General features: G+C 39.5%; 1 protein-coding gene across 2 annotated transcripts; it reads right to left on the reverse strand.

Annotated features, from left to right (window-relative positions):
- Positions 1-498: 498 nt before the first annotated feature.
- LOC115793343 (gamma-adducin-like) lies at positions 499-27490 on the reverse strand. Of its 2 annotated transcripts, XM_030748285.1 has the most exons (16): positions 21684-21772; positions 21542-21605; positions 16165-16395; positions 14957-15101; positions 14142-14293; positions 12717-12797; positions 11542-11691; positions 11093-11236; positions 9777-9875; positions 8879-9052; positions 7006-7266; positions 6693-6809; positions 6305-6394; positions 4738-4861; positions 2410-2505; positions 499-2288 (listed from the first exon to the last, which is right to left on the reverse strand). In XM_030748285.1, exons 3-16 carry the CDS (start codon positions 16363-16365, stop codon positions 2038-2040), a joined length of 2085 nt encoding a protein of 694 aa, XP_030604145.1. In that variant the 5' UTR covers positions 16366-16395; positions 21542-21605; positions 21684-21772; the 3' UTR covers positions 499-2037. The 2 variants fall into 2 exon arrangements, with proteins under 2 accessions (XP_030604145.1, XP_030604147.1); XM_030748287.1 differs by lacking the exons at positions 21542-21605; positions 21684-21772 and adding an exon at positions 27298-27490.

Consider the following 27490-nt stretch of genomic DNA (forward strand, 5'->3'; position numbering starts at 1 on the left):
ACTAGGTCACTGTTATGTCCTGATAGCCGTTTTACCACGACTGTAAATTGTTGTCTTATAGCTAATAGTCTGGATTAACAGTTGTAAATGTCCCTTAAAAAAAAAAAATCTTTATTGATCCAGGTAAAAGTCTCATTGAGATAAAAATCTCCTTTTCAAGAGAGACCTGGCTAAGAGGGCAGCAGAAGATCCAACAAATACACCACAGAACAATATAACATGTAACCAATGAAAGGAATTAAATGGAGCAGTAGTGAAATGTAATGGATGAATGGTTGAAAGCTGTAGTTCTGTCAGCTTAAACATCAAACTCACCACTGAGAAATGGTGAGCCCAGAATAGTCCAGATCTAGTTCAAGTTCAAATGAACACATTTAATACACGAGGGCTCGTGGATGGAAATTTCAACTGCATAAAGTTTCTGGATGAAAAAAAAAGATTGGGAACCACTGTTTTAAATGAAGAAATTAAGTATCTTTCAGCTAAAAAGTGAGAGAAACAGAACAGTTATGGAAACATATCCCAGCTTTTATTAAATCAGGTATAGAAGGCATTTTTAAAAGACTGACTCTGACGCAAGGTGACTGTCATGACAAACAAACAAAAAACTAGGCGATACAAAAGCAATGTAAACAACAGAGGAAGAACAGCGTTAAGCACACTAATTCCATAAGTAATACAGTTTGTAAACACAAAGCGCTCTGCATGTTCAGTAAATGAGCTTAATTAAGGTGGGTAAAAAAAAAAAAAAAAAAAAAACCATAAAGGAAGTGTTAAAATATTGTTATTAGATTGTACTGTCACATTGTTTAACATTTGGTTTAGAGTAACAAAAGAACTTCACAAAAAACTATTTACAAAGGCAAAGAATTCACTCCCTTTGGGTTTAAACAGTTCACATTATTGACTGGGATGTAAATATAGGGCCGTCTAATATACTTTATATCAAACTAACAGTGGCTACAAAGAAAAGCTTTCCACATCATACTGCCATCAGCTGACTATTTGGACAAAATCTGCCAAAACATCCATCACATTCATTTCACTTTCTGCAGCGCAGACACGGCACTTTCAATCAACCGATTTCCCATCAGTTCTGTAAAAGCCGAGCTTCGTCACTCCCTAAACAACACGGAGTCATCCTCGCTTTGCCGAGCTCTTTCTGATAGTCACAGTCAATTCCTTGTCACAATTACAATAAAGCAGCGACCATGGGAACAATACCACAGTAATGTTAAAACTACATGAATTATTACTGAATTATCATTCACTGTGTATAAGAGTTAGTATGTAAATAGACATAGAAATCATCTATCAAACACTATAATGTTAATACCTATAATAGAAACCAACATATATTATTACAAGGTAGTAGAACTATGACTATGTTCCGATATAAATCGTACTTCTTATAAGTCTAACCATCGTATAGTTTGAATATCTTCAGCCACTCTTACACTACTGGTATGGAAGTTAAATTTTAAAATTGTTAAACAATTTTCCTAGCTGTCAGTATACATTCAACAATGAACTTGTGCAAAAAGGGAAAAAAAAAAAAAAAATCACAAATATTTAACAGGTCCAATCAAATGCATCCTTTAACTTCAAAGCTTTGGCCTTGGTTTGGCTCTCTGGGGGTCTGAGTCAACCTCCCACCCCCAAATCTCGTCTCCTGTGATACCCATTTCTAAACCCCATAAAGAAAAAAAAAATATGGGCAAGAAAAAAAAGAAATAAAAAAAAAATGCAGTCCTGCATTGCATTTTGATTCGATGTAACTTTACTTAGCCCTCTGTGGTCAAACACAAAACCTCACAGGAAATTAAACCTTCCACATTACCATCTACTGGCACATCTTTGAAAAAGTTTCACATGGACTAATAGCTGTGAATTATGGGAACTGCATGTTCAAATACAAAAAAATGTCCTGGGAGGCTCTCTCACTAAATGATCCAGCCATTTCTCTTATTTCACTTCAGCAAACTGAAAATTAGAAAGGCGATTCTGATGTTTTCATTGCTTTTAGAGTAACTTCGCTCATGCTTCTGGTTTTTCTTTCTCCTCCTTCTTTTTCTTGCTCTTCTTCAAGAACGAAGGTGTGCGGAACTTCTTTTTCTTTTTCTTGGGGGACTTGGTTTGGCTCTCCGGGGTCTGAGCCTCCTCTGTCTTCTCCTTCGTTGTAATGGAGATTTCCACCGTTTCTGAAGTGCTCACGCTCAGCTTGGATACCTCGATGCTCAGATCCTCCTCCATCTCTGCCAAGTGGTCTTTCCCATTGGGTATTGAGTCTGTCAAGAGATGAAGTCACCGAAGAGGAATGTGAACAATAACATGTTAAATTATCCATTTAGTTTGAGGCATTTCTTGTCCTTTTCCACAAACTGAAATACCTATTCACTTGCTAATTACCTTGTTTAGCTGGCGTCATTATGGGAGAGAGGGAGAGGGAGATAGTAGAGCCATCAAACGTGGTCATCTCATCTGCATCAGTTGCATCATCATCTTCTGTAAAAGGATTGAAGCTCATAGAGGTCAGTCATTCAACAAAGCAGGTATGAGTCAGCTCAGGCTATTATATGAACAAATAAAATCCCAAGCTGCTGTTGGCACTCTATAAACAGCTAACAGGGTTACACAATTCATTCAGAGGGAGAATGGGATTGTTGGAACAAATGTCCTGGGAATCCATCATTAGAAATTTTTCACACAAGACTTTTTGACTTCTCACAGCAAAGAAGGTGCAGGTGTGTAACTGAAGGCAGCGCTGCACTTAGACAAGGCTCTCCCTTTGTGCTTCCTGAGCCATGATTAAAAGGTACATCTACACTAATATAAATTACTTTTGCAACATTTAGGCTTCCATACGTCTCCCGTGTTTTGGGAACCTGAAAAGAGAGACTTTTGTAAATGCTGCTGACCCAGTTTCAGTTTGAAAACTCGAAAAATCTATTTCTGTGCTGATGTGTGGATGCTGAGGTTGTGGAATCAACCCCATCCACTTCTTGATCAGGTCTTATCAAAAATAAGCCAGAACACTACAGCAAGGCTCATATACCTGTTATGACTTTATCTTTTTTTTGCTTGGGTTCTTCGTTCTCATTACCATGGCTGTCTCTAGTAATGGATAATGCTCCAGGGACTGCTCAAATATGTTGCCATATTTGTTCTTTGTTTTCCACCATGACTGCCTTCTACTCATTTTACTTCCAGCAACAGTTACAGCTTATTATTAGTCCAGATACTATTGCTATTGTTCCGCCAAGCAACTAGCTCTACCTCTGTTTCCACCAGCAAACAGATGATCAATGTATCTGAATGGTGATCATTTACAGTTAGTACTTAGCATGGACACCACTAATATCTGTACAATCCTATGGTAGCACAAGGCGAAAGGTCAGGAGATCACCATAGTCATTAGGATTCATTGTGAATGTCAGTACTCCTTTTCTGTCACTATCTGGCAGATGTTGAGATACAGTATTCCAGTAGGTATACTTAAGTCCACGAATATTTAGGCAACAACACAGTTTCTGTAATTTTGCCTCTGTACACCACTACAGCAGATTTTAAGTCAAACATTCAATATGTGACTGAAGTGCAGACTTTCAGCTTTAATTCAAGGTGTTTAACAAAAGTATTGCAGCAACTGTTTACAAATTGCAGCCATTTTTAGGCATAGTACCCAATTTTCAGAGGCTCAAACATAACTGGACAAGCTAATGATGAAACTCCTTTGCAGTCAATGACTGCCTGAAGTTGAGAACTCTTGGTTATCACCAAATGCAGTGTTTTCTCCCTTGAGATGCTCTGCCCGGCCCTTACTGCAATCACCTTCAGCTGCTGCTTGTTTGTGGAACCTTCTGCATTCGCTTTAGTATGCAGTAACTGAAAAGCATGCTCTATTGAGTTTACATCAGCTGACTGACTTGGCCATTGAAGAATATCTAATTTCTTTGCCTTTATAGACTCTTTGGTTGCTTTTGCAGTATTCTTTGGGTCATTATCCATTTGCACTGTGCAGCGCTGTCTGATCAGTTTTGCAGCATTTGGCTGAATCTGAGCAGGGAGCATAACCCTGTAAACTTCACAGTTCATCCTGATACTTCCATCAGCAGTCACATCATTAATAAATACCAGTGCCCCAGTTCCACTGGCAGCCATAACACAGCTATGTCTCCACTGTGTATACCAAATACCAAATAATGAATTCTGCCAAACGTCTTCAGTTTTGCTCCGCTCATGCTGCCAGCATGACAAATGCAAACAAAAAAAATCCCTGAACACAAGGACGGTTTAACAACTTTGTTGCATAATTTCTTCTTTGCCGACATGTTCCAAAAGAGAGTAACAAAGGTGCTACTTTGATACACAGCAGCAGATATGTTTCCCTCCTGTGCGCACATTTTTCCTTGTCTACAATCATAACTGAGACACGAGGAGTTTGACACGGCTGATGTCTCTGCAGCTCATCTCTCACCATCTCTGTGAGCTGACTTTACAGCTCAGAAAAAGAGTTTAACAGCAGACCCACAGTTTTGCCACAATGGCATTTTTTGTAGGAAACTTCTTGTTTCTGCTAATTCAGGCACAAAATTTCCTCCAGGCAGGACAAGAACTTTGGCTGGCTCTAATTAACTGCCTTGACTGTAGCTAATGACAGTTCCAGTGTGGCAAGAATAACTACAGCAAACTTGGTAAAGACAGTCTGACTCATGTATAAAGGACAGGGAAGAGCACCTTCTTGGCCTTGCTGCTTTCTTTCTACCATGTTCTTGTATTCTTCCAGCTCCTTCTCTGTGAGATCATTGAAAGGGTTGGGGGGAAGAGAACGGGTTTGCGCCTCATCCTCAATGATGAAAGCCTAAAGAGGGGAGAGCATAAAACAACACTGCAGTCACCTGATGCACAATATTGTTTCCAAAAAGTTGGAACAGTATGTAAAACTGCTGTATGTAAAATGCTGAACGTAAAAACTTATAAATTTGAACTCCCTTTCTTTAAAAAAAATGGGACAGGGGCATGTTTACCACTGTGTTGCATCACCTCTTCCTTTAAAAACTCTCTGTGCGCATTTGAGCTCTGACACAAATTGCTGTTGAGTTTTCAAAGCAAAATGTTTTCCCATTCTTACTTGATAAAGGATTTCAACAATAGTGGGATTTTTTTTTTTCCAGGCATGGCTGTTTAGACCCTTTCATGATGGAGTCATGCTGATACATGTAGAATTATCTTGCTGAAATAAAGAAAGGCTTCCCTGAAAAGAAAAAAAAAAAACAACAACAGCAGCATATGTTGCTCTAAAATCCAAATATCATTCATTATTAATAGTATATTCACATGTTCCATGGTAGTTTTAACTTGCATCTCTGAATGCAACTGACAGTGGTTTTCCGATGTGCTCCTGAGCCTGTGCAGTGTTTTCCACTACTACACAATTGCTGTCTGAGAACCTGAAGATCAAGGCCATTTATTATTGGTTTTTAGCACTGCTGCTTGCATGCAGAGATTTCTGTGGATTTCCTGAATCTTTTAATCCTATCATGTACCATAGATGGTAAAATCCTCAAATTCTTTGCATGTTTATAGTTAGATTTATCTACTTTTTTTTTTAAACACATAATCACAATCTTTTTGCGAAGGGGTTCCAAATTAGCTTATATGGAAGAACCATGACTGGCTTTACATTTGTTTCTGTGGCATAATCTGCATATTTTAAAAATCCTGTGTGTATTTCTTAAACATTTAGTTCCTCTTTGCACAATATTTGCATTTCTGGTTGCTTTCATAAGTAATTAAATGTAAGCACTGCCTTAGCCTCTGCAATCAAAAACTAACTATGAGACTGGCTACAGTAACAGAGAACATGTGACCTTTTTCAAATTTCAATAAATATGACAGAAAATATTTTAGTGTGCTATTCAGTGGCATCTGACAACTGATTTGTTGGCTGGATATTTTTTCAAATAATCTTCACATTTATCGACCTCCAGAGAGCTGAAAGATAACTGCCTAATCAGCCTTATTGATTTAAGTCTCACTTTTGTCTTTTTTGGAACAAAATTTTCTTTTTTCTTTGAGCTTCTCGTTTCATAACTAAAGGATTATTTCATTAAGGCGGCAGTCAGTTTTTATATTCTGACAAAAGTCAAATTCTTTGAGTGCAGGTAGATGTGTCGCAGTGCTCTTAATCTTTTAAGAACTACACAAGTGTTTCAGATGTGCTTAGACAAATGCGAAACAGGATAAAATACAATGACCTATGCTGCATCATGAAATCTGGCCTCTACTGTAACTTTTAACTTACTGGTCCTGGGATGGTGTCCACAACAATGCCTGCCAGTAACTGAGATTTTGGTCCTGGGGTCATCTGGTCGCCTCTGTGCTGTTCTTTTATCTGAACAAATGTATTCAACAAAATTATAAGACGCTTAGCTCGGGAATTTTGGACATCATATGCTATATTTGAAAACCATACATAACTAAAGACACATTCAAATGTTCTCAGTGAGCTTTATGTTCAATGCTATATGATATCTTGTTAAAGCACTGCAGTGATTAACTGATTGTTTCTTGTCATTTTAGTTTATACAACAATATGATGGAAAACAAAAAAATCTTTGTGTGTTTCTGCTGCCCAGGTTTGTAACATCTGGGGGCAATCTTGTGGACAATGTGATCATTTTTCAACTGACCCGGTTCCTCTTATCCAAAACCTCAGTGGGATCCGTGTTGAGTGGGACAAACTGGTTAGGGTCTTCAATCTTTATTGGGGTGCCAACACTGTAACCTGGCTGTGAGGACTTCATCCACTGACAGAATTAAAACAAACAAACAGATTATAATAAAAATTCAAGATATAAAAAGTGCATTTATAAAACTTGCCACATGAGGGCAGACTAATACAGAGAAATGGTACCTCAAAAGATGAGGTTCCTCCAGACACCAAAGCAGATAGAATTAAGTCATTCAGTTTCCTGTTATAGTTTGACAATAAAATCAACACACCATGGTTTTTGTCCTCGGGCTGACGTCCCCGCTCGGTGACTGTTCAGGAACGTTGACCTTCAAGTAGCTGTTGGGTGAGTTGAGCCACCGGGTCCTTTCTCGCTGCTGTTTCTGCACCATAAACTTGAAGGGGCTGCGCAGACCCAGCTCACTGTCTTCAGGTGGCACAGTTGACACTGTGGCAGGGATTTCGACGTCATTCTTGGAACGGGGTTTTTCGCGGACAATGGGGTTCCGGTACGAGTGGCCTGTTCTGTATCCCTGGCAGGTCACACAAGGAGAAAATATTACCGCATACACAGCGAGTTTTCCTTTGCCAGGACTTTGAAATATTTTGCACTATTCTTCTCTGCTCACACAATGACCTAAATAAGAAATATTGACCCAAAAACAAAAAGACCCACAAATCAAATGACTCACAGGCCACCCAGGATCCACTTACACAATGCTTTTAAATATTTAAACAACACAATATATACAAACAGCATTTTTGTAGACGCCTCCGGTTTGAGAGGGAAAAGACACAACTTTGGCTTGAAGGAGTGTGTTAGCAATACATCAAAGACTGAGACAACTCGAGATGGGTCCTTGCAGGATGTAGAAAAGGAAAGCAGTATAACGCCACATTAAAAACAATCAAAACCGGCATTTCTGCACAAGTAATTTGACAAGTTTGCCAAAAATAAATAAATAAATAAATTCCCCTCTGCATTGGTCTTTGATCGCCACAGTGGGAGCACGCCATTTTTCACAGAGCTGCTCACTGAAAGCTAAAACACAGTTTCCACTGTTACTTTAAATGTGACTCAAACACAGTAAACAAATACAGTTCTGACTGTATCAGTTGTAACACCCATCATCATAAATTTCTGTACAAACGACAAGTGAACAAGAATATTACTGTGTGACCATCGCTAACAGACAGAATCTAATATAATGAATAGGTAAATGAATAGATAGGAGAGTATTTTTAATTAAGCAGGTACTTTGAAAGGCCAAGACCCAACTCCTCATCCACACACCTAATCTGTTTCACCTTTCCATCTCATTGCTTGGCTTAGAGTAGAACATTACCCTTTCCTTTTAGCATTTTCTTTTTGTTTTTAAAACTGTTCTAAATCACCTTCTGTCAGGTACCATTCCTTCATCATTAGCTGTAACCTTTAGTGCAGCTCAGGTTCTTGTTGTCTTTGTTTTGGAATCATCTCTGACACCGCAACAATCAAACTCCGCCCTCCGTCAGGGAAGGTCAGGCGTCCAGTTGCAACGACTGCGCTGGCATTTTCACCCTGTGGCATACTCAACAGTCTGGAAGAAAATGCCAAATCCTATTTCCAAATTGAGTACATGGGAGTTATTACACTAAGTGGCTGTGTGGTCCGTGTGGCTGTAACTGCCCACAGCACGGCTCACCATCTGGAAGCTATGTTTGAGAGGGTGGGCGATCTATGATCACACAGAGCTAACACAGCTGCAGCCTGTTCCAGCCAGAGCTGTTAGCGAGAAGGGGACTCAAACAGACAGTCTGACATCTTCTGTGTCCACAGAACATGTCAGGGCCTGGGCATTATCAGTGAGGTTAGAAAACCAGGGTGTAGTTTTAGAGGTGCAGCACAAAGCTCAGCAGAGAAAGTGTTCTGTCCTCACAGTTACTGCAAGAGTATCCTTAATATTAGGAAATAAAGTCCACAAATATCATAAAACAATATGAGCCAATTACAAAAACCATTTACAGATTAGATAAACAAACAAAACAAAAAAAAAAATGCACGAAGTTTCACTGTGTCCTCGAATCAGACACTTCCTGAGGAAGCGCGTGAGGCAGGAAACTCAAAGCATCATGGGTAAAAGGCACAGGTCAGGGTTCACTCACCAGGTTGTCTAGCATCCTCATAAGAGACTCGAACTCTGCCTCGCCTATTTTCCACTTGACCTCATTGTCTATGACGACCCCAGCGGCCGCCACTCCCTGGGTCAGGGGTTTAAACTTCTCCCTGTCCAGGAGAACGAGGTTGTCCACGCCGCCTGAACATCTCAATGAATTCACCTAAACAAAAGCATTTGTTCAATTAGAGATTCTGTTATTACAAGCTTCACTTCGTGCTACAAGCCAAATTATCATTCTGTGCAGTTACCGAGGACTTCGCTCACACGTTCATTAAAATGCAGACACTTCAAAACCTACTTGCAGAGGGATTAATTCCAGAACTTGAAATACTTTCTCTTCTAAGACACAAAATTTTCATTTCAAAACACTTTATTGTGGAATTATATAATTAATTATGTGTGAAGTGAACTCTGAATGTGTCAAAAACAGTGGAAAAACCAATACAGTCAGCACACAGCAGAATGACGGGAATAAAAAAAAAAAAAAAAAACACTCCAAAAGGCTTGCCTGCACAACGCAACAGGAGTGTTTCTGGAGCACCGCGGGGTTCCACCTGTCTGTAAACAGCGATCTCTAACACATATTTGATTCAGGTTTACTCGAGCAAGCCGTATGCTTGATATTAGCTTTGACTCCATTTCAGGCACTGCTTTGTTTTATGTGTCTGACTCATTTTGTATACAGAAGGGAAAAAAAAACATTTCAACAAATAAAAGCTGAAAAATAATATCAGTGATTCATACGCATAAAACTGACTTATGATGTGTGAATCTTGCGTAAAGGCCACACTGAAGTTAACAAATTGCTTTGACCTGAATGGTGCAATTATACTCCATTGCCATGCACAGGTAGGATCGGGAATAAAATTCAAAGATTTTCATACCTGGATCTCACAGGCTAGCTGTGAGTGGTACATATAGTGGAAAGCTTCTTCTACTGTTTCTCCCAATGCCAGAACCCCATGGTTCCTCAGGATCATCAACTGAAAAACACACACACAAACTGCCTGCTGGCTTACCATAATCAAAAATCCAATTCAACTGATGCACATTAGCATATTCTGAATGTGTATTAATGAAAAATACACAAAGAAATGAGCAGTTTTCAGGATGTGAAAAGTCTTATCCAACTAAGATGAATTCTAAGCATTAAAAGCTGAACTGTTGGTGCCGACTCGCGTCCGCTTTGGGAGGACATATCTGTGAATTCTTCTTGGGTGAAAATAACAGTTAAAGGGGTGTTTCTAATATTCTGTCCACCCTTATGTACGACTATGATTAAAAGTATAGTTAGACTTTTTTTTTTTTTTGTTTTGTTCAGTAGACTTGTACTGTAAGGCCAAATTAGAAGATCAATACCACTCTCATATCTGTCCATTCAATACAAGACTACAGCTAATTAGCTTGGCTTAAAATAAAGACTTAAGGCTGGAGACAACAGTAACCTTGTTCTGTCCAACAGTAACACAATCTGCCTGTGAGCACTATTAAAGCTTCTTTTTGCACTTTAAAAAAACACTTTGTGGGTTTAGAGTTCATGTGCACATTTTGACTCTTTTGTTGCAATATTAATGTACCTTACTCCACCTGACTATTGCTTAACTGGTAAATGGACTAGTTCTTATATAGTGCTTTTCTACTCAGTCTGAGCACTCAAAGTGCTTATACAACACGTTTACATTTACCCATGCAGTTACTGATCAGCACATGAACAAGCTGATCAGTCATAGAGCTGTAGTTTTCAGCAAAGTATAAATGTATGGGACTGCTACTGAAAAAAATTGAATAAATGGGCAGATTAAAAAAATTCTTAGATCAACTGGTTCGAACAGCCCGTACCCCGTTATGTTTAGTTAGTCCTCACTTTGCATTAATTGAATGTTTAACTGACAGCCATGAGAGTGGAACTGTCTCATCTAACTTTACTCAAAATGTCAAACTAGTTCCTAAAGAGATGTTTCTAAAAATTTTTATTTTTGTATGTAAATGAGTGAACAAGCAAAATGTTTAAGGCTAGCTAGAAGTAATGCACTCTATATCTACAAGTTACACTGTATGCCAGTGTACTCAGCTATTTACATTTACTAACCAGTGGTACAAATAACCTCAGCACATGTGCATACAGTACAGTATAATAAGCCCACTCTGTCCCATGTGAATGTGAGCCTACTACTAATGGAGAGCCTTGGTTTGACAGTACCTTGGCAGTCGGGCCCAGAGCTTTCTGAAACTCCACCTTTGTCTCTTTATCATCCAGGCTGCCATGGTAACCAAAACAGCTCACGTCTCCCAGAAGCAAAGCCTCTTGGGAAATGGGCAAGATTCCACATTTCATCGAGGACACCTGTTAGCATGGGATAAAAACAACTAAGACTGTGACACACCAATATCTAAACAGAGGCTCATTTTTTCCCCCCATCAGGCACAGATAAAATGGTGCACACATCATGTGCTGTGCATTTTATAGCCAAGCTTCAAAGAAAAGTGTAAAACTGCATTACAGACTGTCAGCATCTAAAACAACTAGACATGCAGGGGGCTGCCTTTAACTCAGCCTTCTTCATGTGAAACCAAAGCAAATATTTAGCAGCAGCTTTTATGCTTTGATTAAAGCGAAGCTCATTTAATTTTTGCCCGGAGCATACTTACAGCAGCTGTATCTGGAGTGTGCGCATGGATGATGCATCTCACATCAGGGCGCATTGAGTAAATTGCAGAATGAGGAGCAAATCCAAACTGGTCAATGCCCAGATCGGTAGAACCCTGGTCTACAACCTCACCAATTATGTTGACTTTTACCTAAATATTGGAGAAAACAAAGAAAAAATAAGCAGAGCTGGCCGTTTAGTATTGTCAGCAGTAACTGGAGGTGTAGTTTTTTAAAAGAATACCCATCTCTGTTCTGCTTTTTCAGGGGGAAATGGTAAACACTAAACCTTCAGGTAATAATTGCCTGCAGCATGACTGAACCATTAAAGGTCCCCTGTGGAGTTTGTCTCTAAACAAGGGTGTGTTTCATTTGTTAATTACAAGTACACACTGTGTGCATCTTTAAGGCCTACCAGAAAGCTTTTCTCTCCTACTTCTGTAACCTGTCGAGCAGTGGAACAGGGTGAAGTCCATCACAGGAATGTGCTTCACCCAATGCTTGTATGTGTGTATGAATAAATAAAACAGAGAACCACGCTTAATAACATTTACTTCATAGTGTCTGTTTGTACCTGTGTTTGTACAGGTGACTGACCATTAACAGAGCACAAAGGCATCTTACTGCACTCACAGAACCTATTTTTCGCTTTGACATTAACTGTGAATTCAAGCAAAACAGTGGTTTTAATTTACATCTATTACCGAGTACATGCAATAAATAGAGACTCATCACTCATCAACCAGCAAGGGACCAGAATTGGCCAATTTCTCGGCCCAAACTGTTGATCAGCCAGTCAGCCTCCCATATGTCCAATTATGAGTCGGTGCATTTTAAGCATGCATGCATGCATACAGCGGCACACGAAAATAGCCACAGGCACACTCACAGCTGCACGCTAACATGTCGTTAGCGTGGAAGCTCCTCGCTGTGAGTGAAGACACAAAGCTCGCCAAGGTAAACCACAGGGGGAGCAGCATGCTGCCACAAACCTAATCAGACACTTAGATCATCTTCACCCAGCTGAACACGGACATTTTAAAGAACCTAACAAGGGCAAAGTGGCTAAAGCTAAAGCGATCCAGAGCTCATAGTTCTTGGGAAGAAAAGCAGAATCGGTTGGCCACATCCATATATATTCATAATTAAAAATCACACACTCAACCATTGTTCTTACCAAATTTGCTGCTGTCACCTCAGCAAAAGAAAGACCTTGTGGACTGATGAGAATGTGGTCCTGCTCTTTACTGACACGTACCTAAGACAAAACGAACACATGAGTAAACTAGAAAACTTACTGTTTCCAAGCAGCAATAAAACGAACAGCAAAGTTTCGCAAGTGCTGAATAGCTCAAAGATCATTTCTGGTTGGTTTTGCGGCACCTGTAGTTTCATGGTGGTAACAACAATAGTTTGTCACCAGTGTGGAAGCAACAAAACAAACTGCTGTCATTTTAATAAAAAGGAAGTGTGATTATATACAGTAGAAATCTATAAGACTATAAATCTATTTCAACCTTAATCTATGACCCCCAAAAAAGTATTTATTAATGTGTTTATGGTTTCTATCGCTATTTTTAGGGCTTCTTTAATTCATTTCATTTTGTGAATTATACTGTGTCGTGTCCCAGGGGTTCAGTCAGAAATACCTCTTAGTCATCATGTTTGGTTTTAAAAAAATAAAATCAAGATGACTGGCTTAAATGCCAAACTTGAGTCTTCAAAATGGGAGTCCCAAAACCACAGGTGGCATCATGGGGGCCATGTCCAGACAAGTGCTACGCCACTTGTCTGCGTCATACTTTTCAGTTTCACTACCACTCGCTGAGTGGTTGGCAAGTGTTTGCAGGCAGGTTGGCGTCTTCCATGCAAACACAAGACCAAAGTCTTTACAAGTTGGTTTTCGGTGTAGCACCATGCAACTCTTTACAACCAATTTCACCTACCTACTGCCAGCAACCACTTGCCAACCAGTTGGGGAATACACTTTTTTTTTTTGCTGACTGGTCTATAGGCCTGTGTGACTGGGACCTTACGCATTGCATATGTGACTACCCACTATATCAGCTGCTTTGAGATCTTTGAGATTGCATTTTTAAACATTTTTCCCATAAATTAATTCTCGTTAAGAGTCAAAAAGCCAGTAAACCAACACTGCTGCCACAGGGAGCCAAATCTCTACGTTTGTAAAGTTTTTGTAAGAGGGGTTAATAGCATCTAAGAGAAGAGAAACCCATTTTCCAAGTCAAGGGTAAAGAAACTCCGAACCACAGACCTTGGAAAAACTCAAAAATTGGTTTGTGGTTGATAAAGGTGTCTTTCTAGGCTTTTTCTTTGGGGACTACCAGAACTTTACATTTTGATTTTGTCTAAGGTGTACATGAAATGTATGATTGTGACTTCTTGCTTAGGGAAACTCTTCATATTCACAAACCTTACTTTTCTACCCTATAAATAATATATGATTTCTGAAAATAAAGTGGTATTCCCCTTTAAGCCTTCCAGGAGCCAGAGAACAAGAAGTATACATAAAGAAACACAAACCTTGTGCTGCATACATAAACAGGTGTGCACTGGAGCGTGATTGTGAAGTTGTACTCACAGTAATGTAGGAGCTTGTAAAGCGAGCCCAGCGGAAGAGGTCAACGAGCCTGTAGAGGCTGGCCAGCTTACAGCGACTCTGTTTCTCCCCTTTGGCAAAGGAGGGAGACTCTATGCCATACAAGTCATTGACTGGGGTCACCATCCCAATGCCTGCCACAACACATAACATCATCAGTACACTGCAGTGGATCCAAAACACTTGTGAGCATGTTTACATAGTTTTTTTCCACAGTATATAGAGTGAAACATCCTGGGAAACATGAGTCTCCACAGTTGGAGATTGAAAAAAAAAAGCCCTTCTCAGAATTCCCAAAGTGTAACTGAGGGTATTTGTGGACAGCAATACCATATAAGGGCATTTAATGATACAGGCTCTTAACTTTTATCACCACTTTAGCTTTTTAAAAGGAGCAGGTCTGCCACAACATCTTCAAAGCATATTTCTACACTTTCCAAACATTTACAGTTTTGATCATTAAACTTTCTATAACTATAACTCATCAGTGTCAGTTGTGTGCCCTCCCCCTGAAACATAAGGGAAAAAGCCCAGGTCAACATAATGAACACTGAAAACTGCTATAATTGATTACTCAGACTGGTCATGAGAGCTACTTAATAAAAACACAATTGAGCATTTTCTGCTGTTTCAGGGTTGTTGAGCGTCACAGGAGTTGGGGAATTCAGCCTCCAACAATGAAGATATTCAGTCTCCATGATGCATGCAGACACAGGATACACGCTGAATGACAAACAGGCCAAAGAGGGACATAGACAGATACATTCACACACACGCGCGCACACACAGCCACTCACTGATGGGTGAAGTCAAAGGTCCAGCCCCTCCCAAGGAGCTGGCCATGACCAGGTCAGCAATCTGTCTCAGTGCCATGAGACCCGTAGGATTGTTGCCCTTTGTCAGCTGGTCCTGAATCAGGCCTTCTAACTCATCTTTAAACACCTGTAAACAAAACCCAAAAAAGACCTTCTTTTTAGTAGGAGAGGAGACACAAACACCACTCTAAAACCTAGCAACTCATATACACACAACCTAACTTTGCCCTAATTCCAACACCTTTACAGAATGTGTCAGGAAGCACAGCAAGCTTTCAGATACTCCTTGTTACAACTATACACAAATCACCACACCACTAAAAAAAAGCTCTTTGTGTGTGTTGTGTGTCTGTGAAAAGAAGGTTCATTAGAAGTAGGGGGTGGCATTAAACCTGACCATCAATTTTGGCATCAAGAGTAGCCTGTGAATCTTGAAACAGCATCATTTTCCCCTGAGCTGCAGCAAAGCTCAGCTCAGGCATTCTGCTTCATCTGACCACGGTTCCCATGGTGATGAGATGAGCTCCACTTGTTTGGTGGGTTATGCAATCGCAGATGAGTGTGGGCTCGTCTTATTTCCATGCACTTCATTGGTGCGTACTTATTTCACCTCCTTGTACATATACTGACTATATGTTGTCTCCTCCATTTGCTCTATATTTTACCCACATTTTGCTGAAGTAAGACTGTGTATATTATATTATTCTGCCCATCCCTCTAATGTCAAATGCTAATTATGTCTTAGGATGGATTGCAATGCTTGGTTATTCTTAGTTTAACTGAACTGAAGGTGAACTGGCATAAGCTGAGGAACAACAAGTAGAGCTAAATTAGGAAATTAAGGAAAATAGTGAAAAATGCCTCCTAGTCTTTTAAAATGAGTAATTAATGCATAGAAAGAGAAGAAGATTAACATTAACCCCCTTAGTAATGTAGTAATAATAATAAAAAGTCTGAACAATAACAATGGGGGGACTATTTTACAGATAACAATCTTACCTAAATCCATATAAAAATACAGTGCAGTATATTAAATGATGTGCACATAACCAAGTAAAAAAATATATGCACTACAATCAGTGTTGCGTGAAGGGTAGAGTATATCTGTCTGGGGTCAAAAGCACTGCTTATTACTCATGCACAATGAAAGCTCATAGGACGGTATGTGTATGATGCTGCCGGCTACATACTGGACTCTGCAGGATCTGGGTAACCCTCTTCTTTTGCTCCATCATGTTAAAGTCCTGCCTCAGGTCCGGTGACATGTTCTTGCTACGGAGGTACTCAGGGTCACTCTCGTCCACGCGGTCAAAGTAGCGCTCCTTGGAGTCGTTGCTGGACAGGGACAGGGTCAGAGACCCCACCGTCTGCCTCACATCCACCAAACTCATGTCTTCGCTGCAAGGCCTCCCACTCTTTCTCTGGAAGAGAGGAGAAAACATTGCAGCTCATTTCGCATTCAGGCTGTCAAGGCAACAGATGATGTTTTAACAGAAAAGATGCTGTATGGGTGCAATAGTGACTAATGTAATTACAGAGAAGGAGATAAAAGAGAAGCGATTATTGTGATGTGATTGGCGCTGCTTTGAAAGGACAAAGCTGGTGCTGTGCAACAATGATGAGTTAGTCACGCTACTGTGAATATAATAGAGTGTTTTTTATTGAAATCAGTACATTTTACTTATTTTTCCCTGCAAACATTCACAAAGCCAACAAGTTTCTGTCCCTATCATACCTCGGCCTGTGTATTATTCTTTCTCAGAGAACATGACATTAGTAATAATCCTTGTTACTAAATTATAAATTGATAGTGGATTAAACTATTTACTGCTACCAAACTTATTAACTAATGTCTACCAATGATTAGTAATGTTATTTATGTCAACTGGTCATTAGTTTGCATAATAAAAAACAATTACCTAATGAATTATATATATTTTTTGTATTGTGTCATAGCTGTAGCAATTACATTTCAATCACTTAAGCAGAGTAAGGATAAGTACATATTATAATATATACTTATTAATACCTGCCAAATGTTAGTGCTGTTTTGGTGCCATTAATGCTTTAGGCCTGTGTTTTTCTTATGTTATCCCACCCTAATTCTTTGTGCTGGAGTCCTGCAAGTTCACTTTGACTATTTGAATTGAACATATATACATAAATCAACTAGTGGCGACCTTTTTAACATTACTGCAGGGGAAAGGTATATTAAGCCATTACAAATCACTTACTAACAAGTAACTAACTTACAGTACTTACCAAAGTTTTATGAATATCAGCTGAAACTTTACAGTAACAGCTAAATGATGCTTACAGGTGATTTATAAACAATACACAATTCTCAACTCAATTAAGCAAATGTTACTAAATATTAGAGCTCACCAGACACCCTACAATACAATATTATCACAATACTTTATGCACAATGATATTGCAATTTTTAACATGTTGCTATATGCTGATTATTGCAATAACATATATTGCAATTTATCACCTTTTTTAAACTGCAAATTTTGGCCAAATTAAATTTTGTCAATATCTATCTTCTGTTTTTTTTTTTTTTAATGCATTTTTGGCCACAGCGGCTTTTTTAATCGGCAGTGGAAGGAGACAGGAAATGGGCCAAAGATACAGGGGAGGACACGCGGGCAGGTTGGCGACAGGCCAGGACTCGACCCTGCGCCACCCGCACTGCAACACGGCATATGCATGTGGTCGCCTGCTCCACCACTGAGCCGCCCGATTTCTGTTTTTTTTTTTTGCTGCAAAATGAAATCATTAAGCATACAGAATACAACCAGCTGGCACCCAGTTGAGTTGAAGCCCCTCGTGCTCACTGACAAAGACTCATTCAGAATGATGACAATATGTTGGCAATCTGTCTGCATTTATAAATTCAGTAGCAATCATTTGCAAACCTTCGATGATCTCTATCTCTGATTGCAGTCAGTCCAAATCAGACCGCGACTGTTTGCAGAAAGGATGTCTCCTATCAGATGACCTGTGAAATTGCCTTGCAACGAAAAGTGGTTATGAGTGATCAACACCCTAAAGTTCTGGGCAACCATTTATGCCTCTTTTCCACTAGTACCTACTCAGCGCGGCTCGGCATGGTCTCGTTTTGTTTCCATTACAATTTAGTACCACCTCAGTGTGGGTGGAGTCGATACAGTAACGAGGGGAGTAGTCTCTTGATGTAATTTGTATGTGATTCAAAACACAACACAACAATGGATGAGATATAGGCAAGCTAACGGTAGCTAATGCCAGTTAACTATCATCATCGTGCATAAGTCCCTGTACAATGTTTTAATGGATGAAAGTTATCATTGTTAAGTATTAAAATATGTATGCTGTGTGCGCGTTTCAGATGATTCTCTTGTTGCAAATCTACTGCTGCAAACTGTCAATCTGGGACTCAACTGAGCCTCCCAAGCCCTTTTTCCACCGATGGGGTGCCGGTGCCAGTATTTGAACCGTTCAGCGGTTTTTCCACCACAAACACACTTGGTGCTCAGCCAAAAAATGGGTTCAACTCGGGCCCCGCAAGCTAGCTGGTCTCAAAACAAGAACGCGTGATGAAAGCAGCAGAAGAGCATGCCTCTGCCATCTCAACGTAAAGTTTTCTACTGCTATTTCACTGCATGATGTGTATTACATGAGAAAAGCGATGCGAATCTCACAGCTGTGAATTAGGTTGGGCCCTAAGGCTGAACTTGCTGCTTTGTATCAGTTCATATCACAGATAAAAGGACGCAAAGTGCCTACTTGTCGTCTTGCTCATAATCACTGTCTGTGTTTACCTCTGTGCTGTACACAGATGCTGCAGTAGTTTTGTTTGCACCATAAAATATGTTCGCCTGTTCTCCCATGTTTGTGCCCTTCGGCTTCCGTGTCCAGACGAAGACTAGCCCACACTGATACGTAAAGGATCAGTTCACAAAAGCGCAGTAGAAATGCAGGCTCATTCTTAAGCGTTTCGCCAGTTCATTGAAACTGAAACCAGCACTGGCATGAGCACCGGCACCTCGGCGGTGGAAATATGGTACCAGTGGGTTGCGTGGCTCCATTTTCTTGCTGTGGGGTTTTAAAAATGGCGCAGTTGATTCTGGTGACGGAGTCACTCTCATGACTCATGAACTAGTGACGCCACTCCCTGGCCAATCAGTGGCATGCTTTTCTTCCGACATCACATTTTCAGATCGCTTGGAACCCTGGCTGAGTGGGTCCTAAAAAAGTACCTGGTACCAGGTACTAATGGGAAAAGCCTACAAACTGTGCCAAGTCGAACCACGCTGAGTAGGTACTAGTGGAAACATGGCATTAGTCACCACAAGTTGCAATCGTTGCAGAATTTCAAAAAATTCAATGATCACCAGGCAGCCAATGATTTTTTTTTTTTCTTTTTGTAGATGCAAAGAGGTTGCTGTCCTATTTTTACTCATGTGACTGAGTCATTAGCTTGCTCTGAATTAGGAGGTGGTTTTGTCAAGTATGCCCAGTGTTGGATGTTTTTTTTTTTTTAGCTGAGTTGCTTTAATGTAAGTTTGCTTGGCTAACGTCATTTCAGGATTTCATTGTTTTCTAACAGTAACTACAGTTTATTCAACCATCAAGCTATTACAAAGTGTTACTCTCACGGTACAGTTCTGGCTATCAGATCATCTTCACAGTGACATTATCATGTTCTACAAGGACATGTTTTTTTTTCCATCATTCAACACCATAGCTAGGAAACAGAAGACATTATGACTTTATTTCACTTTGGGTCAATTGTTGACACTATTTTGGATTCTTTTAGAGTCTTCACAGCAAACATTATATGAGTCTGGAAAGACATGGATATGAACTGCAGCCTCACTGATACAACTGCAAGGAAGTATTCCAGTTTTCTGTTTCATAGTGGGTTTTAGCACGAAACATCAACATCTTCTTCCTCTCTACACAGACTGAGGCCAAGTTATAGACTGTGAGAAGAAAGAGGCAACAGCTTCTACTCTCCTGTTCATCAAGAAGCCATAAAGCATGGCAAACAGCAGAGCCAGGCATGGAGGACTTAGGTGGTTGCCTAGGTTGCATAATGTTAGTGGGAAACTGGCACGCCACACATTTCTTTCTTTCTTTTTTTTTGGTAAATCATGCTTACAGCAGCAAGTTTGTAAACAGAAACAGTCTTAACTATAATAACACAAACTCTGTCCCCTGAACTCTTGTCAAGATGATGGAATAAATACTACTTGCCATCTATGTAACCAATGCATGATAGCATGCCTACAATCCATGCTGCCCAAACTAATCTCACACCAAATTAGAGGAAGCCTCAAAGCCCCTTGTTTTTGAAAATAATGATATTGTAGGCAAAAAGGCTTTTTTGTCTACAGGACAAAACCTGAATGATAAAACTTTTCCACATTTCAGCACCAAAAACAATCTACATGCTTAAATTTTCAAAGTTATGCACACAGACTTGTCTGTAAGAAGTTACTGAGACTCACCAATACTCTCGATTTGATAAAACATAAACAGAAGTTGCGTTTGTCTTTCCTCAGTTTATTAAAGTTCATGGGGTCAACTACAGGATTTTCTAGAATCCCCATAGGCAGTAATTTATGGGCACTGGTCCCACAGTAGTGACCTTGTTCATTTAAAAGACACACAAATCACAAAATAAATCTGTGCTTTTCTTCACCTCAAACCCCGGTTTTACCATACAATCAGCTGCCTTCAGGTCAAGTCCAGTCGTCAGGTTATTTTTATTTTACTGCTGATAAAAGTCTGACTGGTTTACACAAGTCAAAAATATTTCATTTTATTTATTTTTGTCATATTTCACCCTAAATTTAAGTCACCGTTATTGTGCAAAATAAATATTTCCCATAACTACATAGAATGCAACTCTTCTATCAATAGACTAACAAAACACGACAACAATGAGCCCAGTAGCAATGAAAATTCAGCTGTATTGTCATTACACATGAACATTTTTTTTTGGCAATTATAAAATCATAAACATACTAATTAAACAGTTTTGTGAAAACTGGCAGCAGATTTAGGCTGATGATGAACTAATGAATTCTTTACTGTAAAACTATACTATTTATGTTATGGACATAACACCTCTTTATCTGGCCAGTGCCCCCCCCGCAGGGAGGGGGGCACCAAATCTTTATCAGGCCTGGGGAGGCTTTAAAGACTAAAGCCGGCCCTGGTGGCCTCATGCAAATAAAGTATTTTGAAAAGCAGTTCGCGCCTTTGATGCTGCGGTGTTACCTGATGTGGGGGTGGAGGGAGATACAGCTAGGACTACTTTACATTTGGCCTGGAAATGCAACAGTTTCACTCCACTAAAGCTGAAGTAACACTCTCACAGCTGTTTTCATGGCAGCCTGTAATCAACCACTCGATGCATGGCATCAAATTACAACTTTTAACCATTAATGCTACGAAAAGTAACGCAGAGAGGATGTACTAGCCAAAGCTAGAGATAGGAGCTGAAGAGAAAAAAAAAATCAAAGCGAGCACATGAACCCCAAAGTAAAACTGTTACTGTAACTTGAAAATTACCTCAAACAAAGTACTTCTAACTACCTCCGGACGACGTGATGTCGACTATCTCCGACAGAGACTCCTGAAACGTGGATAAAGGTGAGCCACACTGATGTTATTCCCAACTCGGATGCATAGTTTTTGTGGAAAACAGGCTTACACGGCACAACTTGTGCTGCTACAGTATCCAGACGACGCAGACTGCCCGCTGCGGGTAAGTAGTGAGTTGAAGAGTGAAGATTGGCTGCATGGAGGAGGGTGTGGGTGTGTTGGTGTGGGAAAGAGGAAAAGTGACCATGTGACTTCACTTATCCACCCACTAGAGCGTTTGTATTGAGCGGGACAAAAGCATGGCCACTCAGAGTTTAGTCCTTCACAACCATGCTGTAGCTTTCCTGTAATATTCTTTCATAAACATTGTTCCTAAAATTCCCCAAGGAACACCTTACAGGCTTGCTAGAGTTTTTGGTGAGGATTTGAAGGAAAGTTTATTTATTATTATTATTACTCTTCTCTCCAGCTCCCTGTCTCTCTGTGTGTGATTCATTAACTCCTGCCGCTTCATATCATAAATAACCGAGACTCCTGTCATCCCACTGCCGCTCAGGAGAGGTTTACATCAAAGCTGTATGCCTCAATCATACAAAAACAGAGTACTTCAAAGCCTGAATAAGTGCTCTCCCAAAAAAGTTTTCCACAAAATAGCATATTTGCTCACAGAAAGCAATGAATAAGATGTCTCGAAGAGGAACGACTATAATAATTCTCATTATTCTGTTCACATCACACTTACTTTGCCCAGATTTACAAGCACAGCATGCCCACTTCATTTTTAAAGTGAAAAGAGACCATTACTTAATGTGCTGGCCGCAATTGCAAATCATATTCTTCTAATGGAGACATTGTTGTGGAAGTTTGTTTCAAACACATGCTGCTTCTCTTCAAGTAAAATGAACTGGTTCTCTCATCAAAAATAAGAAGTAAGATCAAAGTTAAACAGAATGTAAGGCTGTGCAGATTTGTGTTAAAAAAAAAAAAGGAGTAGCCACCTCTCCACTCTTTTCTGCCTTGCTGCTCAGCCTCTACAGAGTCGAGTGTAGCAATATTCAAATGCGATCTTTGTTAAATGAATGCAACTCTGGAATTTCCAGTTTTCTCTGTACTGCTTCCACCAGCCAGCAGACATATTACCTCTTTTATTCATGCACAATCAGACACACTCACGCTAAAAATCTGGATCTGAGACGTAAGAGACAGGAGGATTGGATCACTGAGTGACACAACAATTGCAGGAAACAGAGTGGAGTCTCGGAGGTGGGGCAGATATGTGGACATAAGGGTTGATGTAATGAAAAGCAGAACTTTCTCACTCTTGAGCAGCGTGACCCCCTCAAACACTGCCTCCCTGTTTCTGGCAGAGTTCCCACCAAAAACCACATGCAAGCTTAAATGTCTGCACACAACATCCTCCCACCTTCCAACCACCACATTCTTGCTGAATTTTTGAACTTTTCAGCGAGGCCAGGCTATCTTGAAAGCAATTGACCAAATGTCAGGTGTTATTACTTGACGTCCCATTCAAAACGATGACTGCTGAGGATACTGATGTCCACTAATGAAGTTGCACCTTTTTCTTGTCACAAGCCAGTTACTTTGCTGGACATAACCTCCAAATCAGACACGCAAATGTTCCCTAGATAATTCAAATGAAAGCATGTGGCCTACAGTATAGTATAAACTCTGGGAAATAATCATCTCTTTATGGGATTAATCAATGAAAAAATCTAGATACCGATACAGTGCCTGAACTGTGTCTCTTAGAAATAATAACCTGCCCTGATTAATTTAATGCTCACAGCCATTCATGTAGAAGATTCTTGTGACATTTACACAGTTAAAGTTGGCTGATAATCACCAGCTGTGTGGTGAAAAGCGAAAAACAAAAAGACAGCTTGGAAAGTAAAACAAACCATATTTCAGAGTGAACAACACACTTAAGAAAAACTGCAAATCAATTCAGATCAATTCAATGTGATTCAACTTTATTTATATAGCAGTAAATCACAACAACAGTTGCCTCAATCAGACAACCCCCAATGAGCAAGCACTTGGTGACAGTAGGAAGGAATAGCTCCCTTTTAACAGGAAGAAATCTCAGGCAGAACAAGGCTCAGGGCAGGGCAGCCATCTGCCGTGACTGGTTGGGGGTGAGGGGAGAGAGACAGGACAAAAGACACACTGTAGAAAAGAGCCAGAGATTAATAATAACTAATGATTAAATGCAGAGCGGTGTATAAACACACAGACAGTGAAAAGAGGTGAGTGAAAAGGAAACACTCAGCGCATCATGGGAAGCATGATGCACTTTTTCTTGTCAAATGACAAGAAAAAGTCACAGCTGACTTTCTTTTATAAAGGCTTAGAGAAGAGTAGGCGAAGGCTTTCAGGGTGTTGTGTTAGATGAGGAACCATCGTGCGAACCGGAGTAAATCCAAAGTAAAACCCAAGAGACAGATGCACAAAGAATGATGATCAGTATCACGTCCTGGTTGAACTTAAGAATGATATCTGTCTCTGTGGAAGGCAGAGCATGTTGTACTGAAAAACTGGGATGCATGAAGTCACCTTTTGACCCATGGATTTATCTTTCATCTCTGCTATTGATGGGTTTTATTTTATTGTATTTTATTTATTTATTTATTGGGGGGGGGGGGGGGGCAGTGCTGGTGCTTTATCTCTTTTCTCTGTAGGGAAAAGCTGACAGTAAGTCCCCTATAGATGACAGAAAAGGTAAGAAACTACTTGATACACAGTAAAGAACTGTTGCTGCTGCTGTTGTTAATGTGGTTGTGGTATTGTGACATTGTTTATATAGTAATGGTCAGTGATTGAACAGTGAGTGTTTGCGCTTGCAAGCAATTATCCCTACTAAATTCATCGACAGAAGACAAGATCATAGCAATTCATATCAATGAAGCCTGATTAATAAATGACCACTATGTTCAGTGGGGATTTAATATTGCATGCCTGTAAAATTATGGGACTTCCAGACAAAGGAAGATCAAGATTAGGTAAAGATATCTTGACTTTCTATATATCAAGCTCCAAAAATGCCAGATAATACATTTCCCACAATGCAACTGTTTTTTTTAACAAATACTTATTCCTTATTTTTTTAAGTCATCAGTGTTTTTTTTTTCCTTACCAGACAGAAACTGCTAGCATTTAGCACTGAACATTATGATGATGATTAATTTCGAGAGAGAAAAAAAAAAAATGACAACTTTTGTTTCAGGTCCTTGCAAGCATGGTTGCCTTGGTAACTGATGCTTATGCTGTCTGAGGCAAAATTAGTAAGAGAAAGAGAGGATGGGTGCTAGATAACATTCACTTTACAGACAAGAGCGAGTTATGTGCACATGGCATCAAGAAGAAAGAGGAGAACTCCACAAGAATGCTGCCATTTCACAAAAATACACTGAGGAGAACTTACGGCTCATAAATATAACCCTGCTTACCCTGCCTACATGGCTGATTGATCTTCTTTGTAATTAGGGCACAAGGTAAAGAGCTGCTGTATTTCTCTTTTAATCCAAAAGCATTCTGTGTTGTTTACCTTGAAGACTTAAATCATTTCCCCTTCGAGTTTCAGACATGTTTGAAATACTGGTCATAACCCCTTCAGTGCACTCAGTCAGCCAGATATCAGATTCTGTGAAGCATTTATTTATTTTTTACCTATTTACCCTCTGAACACATTGTAAATGATACTGGCTGCTTATTGGGATTCAATAATGATGTGGAAATCTTTATTTTTGTTCCAGATCAAAATATAAAAAATATATATATATATATATATATATATATATATATATATATATATATATATATATATATATATATATATATATATATATATATATATAAAGCCACACAGTCTGAAAAACCTACATTTGATAATTAATTTCTGATAATTAATATAAATGTTCCAGATCCAGTGAATATTATCTTAGATAAGATTTTATCCTTCCATTTACAATTTTTGTCATGTTTATGAGTAAGTAAAATCTGTCATTTTTCTTTTTTTTTTATCTGCTATGACCCCCCCAAAAAACAAACAAACAAAACAAAGCAACCAAAACAACAGGTACAATAGGTATTCATCAGTGACAACAGATATGACATAAAGTTATGAAAAGGAGGAGCTGGGGTGAAAGTGGGTTGCTAAGTGGCTTACAGATGCACACCAGCTGCAGACAGACTAAAGCAGCTCGAATAGCACACGTTTGCCAACTAGATGCATAGAAGGGTATCAGCTAAGCTATCCATCCATCCATTTTCTTTTGTTAATTGAATTCAGATTTGAAACAAAAACAAACATGCTGATGTACAATAAAATACATATTAGTTTTCAGAAAAACTTGGACACAGAAGTTTTGGATAGGAAACTTTTTTTTAAATGTTCTTTTAGCTACAACCCCCCCACCCCCACCCCCCCACCCCATTGTTTTGGTAACTTCACATAAATATATATCACGCTCGTCTTGCTAAAAATGGCTGTGCTACTCTCCCCTCAGCAGGGTGGGTGGCAACAACAGAGCATACTTTGAACCTGAAACAATTTACATTGTTACAGTTGGATCCGTGCCTTTGCTGCATTTACGTGTAGAACTGCATCAGCAGACACGTGCATGTGATAACACATTCTCTGAGACACACACACACACACACACACACACACACACTGCAGCTGTATGGAGAGAGACAGACTTTGTTTACCTAAGTGGAAGAGCTGGCTGTAGTCCCTACTGTGGTTATCTTTGGATGGCCTCCATGTTGGAGATCTAGTGGTTTGTGTGCGGTTCACTTTAATTGAGGCTGAGGTGGTGGTCTGGCTAAGATCCTTGTATGTTGTCACATTCAAATCACAACCATGAAAAAAATGAAGTAGTAATGTGGTAAATTTTCCATAAACCTCTCACATTTGTGCAAAAATCTGACATTTACTATAAACTGGAAAAATATCCGCACGCGTGTAGTAAAAGCCATTTATTATCAAATTCATTTAGCAAGGAGATGATGACAGCGTAAAAGTTAATCTAACGTAAAAAGTCATAAAATGAAAACTGTGTCTAAGTGTAAACTGTAACAGGAACAATTGATTGCATGGTTGATAGGGTTTGGGTCACGACCCGCGTTTGGGTTTTATGGCCGCCTATAACTCACATTACCAGGCACATGCGTTATGAAATCCTGTGCTACCCTAGCTCCACATCTAAAGTCAACAAATGCTTGTTCGGAGTAATGTTTCTACAGAGTGATGCTAACTGAAAACAGCTGTTTGAAGCCCCTGCAGCTGGAGTTAACCATGCTGCTGCAAACAGACCAGTTAGGCAGTGACAGTTGACTACAATGTTAAATCTAGAAAATGCAGTAAATACAGATGCAAAAAACCCCCAGCAACTAAGAAACTATTTACAGGTTTGCTGTATCATCAGTTGAACATTTTTATGGTGTTTAGAAATAAATCACTTCACAAAGGAGCATGTATCACAATTTGTTGTTGTAAGAAATCCTATTGTCATGGGCCATAAATTGTCCTTTATCTGCTATCAGTGTATTAGAAAATACACTTTCCTTTCCAAAAAGCTTCAAAGCCTCCATAGCAAATATATTTCATTCTACCATGTAACTTGCTTGCTTTGATCTTAGCTCTAGCAAATGCCTGCTCCCATGGATAAAAAGGTAAGAAAAAAAACATGAACACAACTTACATTGATGGCTGTTCATACACTTATCCTGCAGGAGAATTCTTCACGTTTTATTTCAAACTCCCACGATTCCAGCCGTTGTTGGATAGCTGTTTACATTATCACTTTGAAGAAGGTCATCTGGTTTCCCAGAAGAGAGGAAACTGCTGCTTTGCCTCTGATCTCCTGAACTCCCTCGGTTCCTCTTGTCACAGCG

The sequence above is a fragment of the Archocentrus centrarchus genome, chromosome 15 (genome assembly GCF_007364275.1).
Source record: "Archocentrus centrarchus isolate MPI-CPG fArcCen1 chromosome 15, fArcCen1, whole genome shotgun sequence".
Taxonomy (NCBI): domain Eukaryota; kingdom Metazoa; phylum Chordata; class Actinopteri; order Cichliformes; family Cichlidae; genus Archocentrus; species Archocentrus centrarchus.

Bases quoted from the DNA above. Each gene is read 5' to 3' on its own strand.
- LOC115793343 (XM_030748287.1), bottom strand. From the start codon at position 16,365: ATGAGTTTGGTGGATGTGAGGCAGACGGTGGGGTCTCTGACCCTGTCC. The intron at 15,102-16,164 runs GTATGTAGCCGG...TTTTGTTTACAG, and splicing joins CCCAGATCCTGCAGAGTCCA to GTGTTTAAAGATGAGTTAGA. The intron at 6,395-6,692 runs GTCAGTTGAAAA...ACATTTGTTCAG, and splicing joins TTTTGGATAAGAGGAACCGG to ATAAAAGAACAGCACAGAGG.